This window comes from Phalaenopsis equestris, unplaced genomic scaffold (genome assembly GCF_001263595.1).
Source record: "Phalaenopsis equestris unplaced genomic scaffold, ASM126359v1 Scaffold225665, whole genome shotgun sequence".
NCBI classification, from domain to species: Eukaryota; Viridiplantae; Streptophyta; class Magnoliopsida; order Asparagales; family Orchidaceae; genus Phalaenopsis; species Phalaenopsis equestris.
The window spans coordinates 145,850-153,805 of NW_018243703.1; the positions used below are offsets into that span (position 1 = coordinate 145,850).

General features: G+C 33.4%; 1 protein-coding gene across 1 annotated transcript; it reads left to right on the forward strand.

Annotated features, from left to right (window-relative positions):
* The first annotated feature begins 458 nt into the window (after positions 1 to 458).
* On the forward strand, positions 459 to 4,262 carry LOC110037838 (chitinase 10-like). Its single transcript, XM_020742566.1, has 3 exons — positions 459 to 1,000; positions 3,516 to 3,672; positions 3,759 to 4,262. Exons 1-3 carry the CDS (start codon positions 688 to 690, stop codon positions 4,123 to 4,125), a joined length of 837 nt encoding a protein of 278 aa, XP_020598225.1. The 5' UTR covers positions 459 to 687; the 3' UTR covers positions 4,126 to 4,262.
* Positions 4,263 to 7,956: the final 3,694 nt, after the last annotated feature.

The window sequence follows — 7,956 nt, forward strand, 5'->3', positions numbered from 1 at the left end:
TCACATATGAGTGTTTAGTTTTCCTAGGTCGTTTAGAAGGCTTCCCAACTCAGACGGCGTGTAAGTTCTTTTATAAGAGCATTTTTAGCTTTGTAGTTGAACCTTCCTTTCTCTCTCTCTTTTCCGAGACATCCATTTTAAAAGTTAATTTAAAATGACAATCTCATTAAATAAATTTATAAAATTTAATTAAGAAAATCCGTAGCCACATATTGTCGAATTTGCCCAATTTGATTTGATCTACGCTAAAGAACAATTTATCCATTGTTTTTCTTCTATCAAATCTAATAATAACTACTTTTTTTGTTTTTTTAATTTCATTTCAAGCCGGTTATCGGATATCAGCATTCTCGTATAAACGAATTAGTAGTTGCGTTTAAATTTTGCTTTTTCTCAAATATATAAATAAATCAAGTTCATCAACATCACATCCAAAGAATCAAGATCAGTAGCGACTGCACCACCAACCACATCTTCTCGTGTGTGAAATCTCAAGCGCCGCCCAACACGGTACAAGTTAGCAGACTCTGCACTAAGTTCAAAAGGTTGACATATTCCACACGGCCTATCAATTCATCAAACAGAAAGGCAAATCGCAGAAAGCATGTCAACTAACCTCCTCTGAAATCTATAAAAATCCTAGACAGATCGAAGGAAGCAAACATCTCTCCTAATAGCATATCAGCCATGGCCATCTCATATTCTCTTCCCCTTCTTTTCCTTCTCCTGCCGTTCATCTGCCTTTTGTGCTGCTATCGGAGCACAGAGGCTCGACATGAACCCCGTGATTGCTCGATCTCAGAACTAATCTCAGAGGATCTATACAAAAGCATCTTCTTGCATAAGGATGACAACGCGTGTCCTGCAAAGGGCTTCTACCCTTACGATGCTTTCATCGCAGCAACGAAATGTTTCCCCAAATTCGCCAGTACAGGATGCTTGGATACTCGCAAGCGAGAGCTCGCAGCTTTCCTTGCTCAGATATCTCACGAGACCACAGGTTTATACTACTTTTTAATCTTACATCAAATTTTTATCTTTATAGTTGCTATAAGTTAGCTCAAATCTTATAAATGTAGTTCGAGGGGGATTTCCAAATCTTGCCGAAAAGATGTATGTATTGGCAAAATTATTTGAAATGTGGTCTTTTAAAAGTAAATCACAGCATGATTCACATCTATTTATCTTAATATCAAGCGATGGTTCTACAGCCTCTACTATTAAAATTTTAACAGCTTGTGCGAACGTTTAAAATTTGAATCTTTGGAATTGTGCCATAAAAATTTGGCCGAATTTTAGTTGGTGTTTGGACGAAGTGTAAACTTTATTAGCGGATCGTAATAGAATCAGGGATACGAGATCCAGAGACCAGTTAAACTAATCCTTTTTTTTTTCCTTCTTTGCATTTATCTTGGTTTTTATCATTTTTTTCTTCTAGTTATTTATAGGAACAAATTGGTTGGCTTCAAAAGATATGAAAACAATTTTACGTAGCATATAAAATTTTAAATATTTTTATCAGTACTTTTGATTCTTATAACTTACGACACTACTCCATGGAGACTTAGACTTACTATGCGATGAGCCAGATCAACAGACGTTATGGTTTTAGACAAATTGAAATCAGTATATGATTTTCACCCCCATTACCTATCTTTATTCCAGCAAAATTCAAACTGATATCATTTAGGGTTTGTTTGACAGCACTTCTTGGTTTATAGAAGCTCTTTTGAAAACAAATTTAAAAATGTTGTGATATAAGATTACAGTTTCTAACATTATTAATCCGTTTAAATTAAACTTCAACCAAACGAATGGCACGATCCCCAGTGTCGGGATCCCATGAAAAGCCTTAGTTGCTCTAATAGGATATTATAATATGATTAAATTTTATAGTAGGCCAAAAAGAATAATTAATTAGTTCAAATTTACTAATAATGAATTAGCAATTCTTGTACATTTATAAATGGTCGATATTTGGAGGCAATAAAATGAATGGAAAAAAAGAAGAGCAAAGATACCAACAATTAAAAATATTAGGAGTAAGTAAATTAGAAAAGTGAAATTGGTTGAGGGAAAACCCAACTCATTCATTTTACATCAAGTACAATGTCTCCCATGAATGCTATTTAAAGATGTACTAACATAATGCAGGAACTATTATTTCAAGCATCATATTTGTTACTAAAAACAAGCCAAATAGCTAATGAAGTAAAAATTAGAAGCAAGACATCAAGGGAGAATAAAATTCTCAATGACATGAATTATAGAGAATGTAGTTGACAAAGCTTTGTTGAATCATCCCATGGTGGATGAGCTCATATGAATCTTACTCTATAATCGCCATAGTTGTAGAGAGAGCTAGGAGTAATTTATGAAAAAATAATGCTCGACAAAAAAAGTGGCAATTTATAGAAGTGGGTGGATGAGATTTGGGAGGATGCATTGGTATTTTTCTATTTATTAATTCTAAAAATGATATAAACCATATATTTTCTTTATATTGAACATAAAACAAAATTTTAGTATAAACGAAATAATTAGATATAAAGCATAGTTTATCTAATGTAGAACTTGACAAAATAAAAAAAAATATATTAAAAAAATCAATTAGCCACTTTGAAATTCTTATGAATTTGATATTTAGTCTCATAGTTTATATTGCATAATATATATTGTTTTTTAAATTTAGACTTGAAGCATGTCTAAGACGTTACTTCAGGATTGTTTAACTTTTTTATGAAAAACAATTGAGATAAGTTAAGATAAGATATATTATTTATTTTTTTATCATTTAAATAATTTTTTTAGCCAAAGATAAGAGAAGATAAAACTAAAGATTCATTTTGTATTAATTAAAATTTTATTTTGGAAGAAATAGTAACAAGGTAAGCTTAAGCAAGAGATTTTTATTACATTCGGTGATGTAAATGAATTAATGATAAATTGATAATAAAGATGAAACAAAGAAGACTCGAACAAAAAACAAACGATAAAATTTTGAAGGTACTGGACAAATTTAGGTACACATAACAAAATTTTTAATGATTTGTATAGTAAACTCCCAAATTTTGATATTTACATTTATAACAATTTGGCTTTATAAAGCTATGCATAAAATGTGCATTTGTCCTTAGAAAAGCTAGCATATGTTATATGTTTTTCACTGATGTTAAAGATGTTAGTGATATGAATGTAAAAATTAAAATTTAGGCTTTAGCTATGTCAATATAGAAGAAATTGGCGGCACGCATGTAAATGCCCTTTATTTTTGAATTTCGTTTTTTTTTTTTTTAAGGCAGAGAGCAAGTCAAGCTGTGCTTATATTTGTTTAATTTAATTTAAAATTTAATTTGACCGAGACGTGGAATAGGTTGGGAGAAGGTCGTATCTGTATATAATATCATTCAAATATGTTTTGAAAAGAAAATAGGAGGAAATAAAAAAATTGTTTGGAAAAGAGCTTAAGATATAAAATAATTGCAATTAAAAAATTTATCTGGATGTCTTAACAGGAGGATGGGCAACGGCTCCAGACGGACCATATGCTTGGGGATTGTGTTTTAAAGAAGAAGTCAATCCATCATCTAACTACTGCGACTCAACGGACACCAAATGGCCTTGCTATCAAAACAAAAGCTACAAAGGAAGAGGACCCATCCAACTCTCATGGTAAGTCTACACTCCCAAATTCTCTTTTAACAAATGCATAACTTGAAATCATGGATATTAAGAAACATCAAATTAACGAATGATAGGAACTACAACTATGGACCGGCTGGGTTGGCTCTTGGATTCGACGGGTTGAGGGAGCCCGAGTTGGTGGCAAACCGATCTGATTTAGCATTCAAGACTGCACTGTGGTTCTGGATGACAGCGAGAGGTGAGAAACCGTCGTGCCATGATGTAATGGTGGGCCAGTTCATCCCTAGTGCGACTGACTTGGCAAATAATAGGACAGCCGGGTTCGGTCTCGTTACCAACATTATTAATGGTGGTCTTGAGTGCGGAATCCCAGACGACCCAAGGGCTAACAATCGAATTGGTTATTATAAGAGATATGCTCGGATATTTAACGTCGATGTGGGGCCAAATTTGGACTGTGCAAACCAAAAATCGTACTAAACTTGATCGTTTACTCCGTTTTAACAACAATTTTTTCTCCTTATATGCTTGTTTTTTATTATTGTTAAAAAAAAATTATCTCATCATTTAGAAGTATTGATTTATAAGGAATTGTAATAAGGGCATTTTTATGAAATGCGGCAAATTTATTTCTCCTTTTTTTTTCTCTTTTTTGTAATGAGGAGTTATTTGGAATCATCTTAAAGGGCTATGGTTATCATATAAATTGCATAAATATATTAGAAGTTCAATGCGGGCCATGTCTTTTGATAGTGGATACCCACAACTTCACAACTATCACAAAGAATCTGCAATAAGTCTTCATGAGAGAAAGGTAACAATCGTAGAAAGCAAAGAGGAAAGAGGATGCAACATGTCATTTAATAAGGCCGTAGTGGATCACTACAGCTATCACAAAGAATAATGTAAGAAAATTTGATTAGAAAATTAAGAAGTGTTGTTGATAGCAGCAAAATCAATCAATAAAACATGTGGTTTCTTGATTTTGGTTGCAACAATTACATGTGTGGCATAAAAAAGATTACTACTTTGACTAATATTGGAAAAAACTCGAGCTTTTCCATTTAAGGAAATGATTATGTCATTTTGCATGTAAATGGTCTAATCAAGATAATAACAAATGTGTTTTATGTATTTGAATTTGTATGTTCGAAAAATGCCAACAATAGCAGAGACTGGCCAGCCACCTCAATCGGTCGGCCACCCCAGCCAACTTGTTAGCCAACTCGTCGGATGCACCTTGCCATGGAAAGGCCCCAGACATATTAAAAATGCTAGTCATATGAAAAAATGTCAGACATATGAAAATATGCTAATGAAGATAATAATAAATTATAACTTACTGAGAAAATAATAATTTTTAGCACCAAGGGACAATAATAACTTGTAACTACTAATACCCTATTTCCAGGTGCACTCACACTCTAAGGTCTCACGCAACTGTACGTGTCGTATCAGTAATATCGGTTTTTTTTTTTTTTTGTCTGAAATATCGATCCCACAAAGAATGAGAGAATTAGACTTAGGAAAATTTCTAGTTTACTATTTTTCATTCTTAGCCTAGAATTGAAATTAAGTAAAAGCTTTACAAAATACTCCCACTGAATTGCAAACTTTTTAAAATGCTAAATCTTATAAATTTCCAACTTATCCTATTTGAATTGGTGAATATCAAGTTATAAAGTTACCCTTCCTTGTAATGAATAAAGTGGAGCATAAGAAATATAAAGTTTCAATTGTGAATGTAGCAAGCGACAAATAGGAGCAACTCTCTTCTTTACCCTCTCTCAGCTGCATAAAGAAGTTTAGATAAATTGGCTTTAAATTTTTAAATTTCAACTTGAACCCATCCAAGACTATTTCCCTAATATTTGCATCTCCCTAGAAAGTACTTCCACCATACCCTATAGTTTAATGTGACTAACCTAGTTGATTCCACCATATCTCTCCCGAGTTATTATGGATCACAATAAATTTTAACGATTCGCTTGGCCTAAATGAAAAATTAAATGAAATTCGGAAGGTTATTCATCACATTAAGAATTTAAAAATCAATTCTAGAAACATTTTGCAGTCTTACACATCCTACTCAAACTTCACAAAGAATGGTAAAGATAATTAATCAAAAAGCATGAAGAACAAACCACCAAGCTTTATTGAAATCAAGAGAATCCACTAAATATTTGCACACAAAGAAATAAAATCAATAGAAACTACATCACTTATCTTTCTCTCCTTTACAAAGAATAGAAAATGCTCCACCAAAGATCTTTGAACTACTTGCTTCTCTTCTAAACACTCTCCTCAGAATACAACTCAAGTCCTCTGTAATTCCCTCACATAAGCTCTCTTACTCAATCCTACAAGAAACCTCTAGCAAACCTCATTCTTCTCCTCCCAAAACTCCCCATTATACTTCAATACATAGCACAATATAGCACTCTTGTTATCTGAATAACTCAATAAGTCGTGTGCTTGAACTGCTCAAAACTATCTCAAGCAGTTGATGGCGCCTATGCACCAAGGGGCTGGCACCTTGGCGCCAGTCTCTACCTGCCAAGTCATGTATGGGTGCCTAAGCACCTAAGAGTTTGGTGCCTAAAAGCCAATAAAGTGGTGCCTTGGCACCCAATTACTAGTGCCTAAGTGCCCAAGGGTCTGACACCCAAGCACCAAGTCTCTTGTGAGCTCCTTTGCTCCAAGCCTTCACAACTTTACTCCATGTCCCCTCAACATTGCTCCACTTCTAATACCTGTTATACCTACAAAAAAATATAAAAAATACATTTCTTTAAAGTACAATTTTATCCATAAAAATATGCAAAAACATATTGGAATTTATGCATTCTTTTTTACATATAAAAATCCCCCAAACAAAAAGGTTACTTATCCTCAAGTAACACAAAAATTTAAATATCAAGTTATTTAATTTGAGGGAGTGGATTCATAGAAACTTTCAACAATTATGCATCAAGAAATTCATAGTGTAAAAGTAGGATAACTCTAGTAAACTAGTAGCCCTAGAGTATAAGAAACCTTGCATCCAACTAAAAAAACCAGATTTCCTATTTACTTCAAAAATAAATAAACACATGTTAACAATAGTATCTTAGATGGAAAAAAATAGAATTTAAGCACTCCTTTTAAAAAGATTTACTCATACATCCTAGATATTAGTAAGCATTGGAGTGTAGTGAAGTTTTAAATTTAAAAAGAATTCAGTGAATCCAATTTTTTATAAAGCTTCTCCTCGCTTTATATATTCACTTTAATCTCTTTACTAGCCTTGGGATGTAGATTTCAATCCGTAGCATAACTTTATGACGATTACTGACCAAAGGAAAATATGTTGAGATTTTTATACCTATTTTATATTATTTTTTATGATATTGCACTTTAAAGAAAGGTATTTTTGATGTTTTGTTGCAGGAATGATGAATTAGGGTCATTGGAGCAAAAAGAAGCAAAAAAGAGCGAATAAGAAGCGAAAAGAGCCAAAATGTGAAGAATTGAACTAGGGCGCCGACGGCGCCATCGACCCCATCGAAGGCGAGATTTCCCTGAGACTCCAGAATTAATTCATTAAGAATGTCCGCCGACGGCACCCTCGAGGCCGCTGACGGCGAGCTCGGTTGTTATGCCCAATCAGGCGCCCAATCAGGCTTAATTTTGAAGGGATGCTTAAGTAACGCTTGGGAAAGCTCATCCACAACTTTAAAAGAATGCTCACTCATCCACAACTTTAAAAGATTTGGTTGAAAATAGAGAAGAGAATAGAGTTCCTGGAGGTTAGAAAGGTTTCATTAGGGTTTTCTAGTGTGTAAAAATTGTGAGGAATTCTTCGAGAGATTCTAAGAGTGGAGGGAAAGTGAGAGATTTCTTCCTCCTTGCTGCTTCAAAGAGGAATTCTGTGTGCTGTAAAGAAAGCAAAAGATTCAGAGGAACTTCGAGGAGCATTCCTAGGGAGAAATTAAAGATAAGTTTATTTATTATTGTAGTTTGTATGGCTTTGATTTTATATATGAATTCCATGTTTTGTTGTGTTTTCCCCATAAGATCTGAGTAGTTTTCTTTGTCTTTCTCCTTATCTTGAGATTTGTGAAATGGTGATTTGAATTGGTGAAGCCATGAAAATGTTTAAGAAATTGGGATGATATTTTCACTTCGATCTTAATTTACTTTCAATCCCGTCAATTAATTTTTTAAAATATGTTTAGTTTTACAACTAAAATGAGGATTACATCCAAGATTCATGGAGGTCAAAGCCCTTGGAAGTTAGGTGCAAATAAATAAGGAAATAATATTATCGGG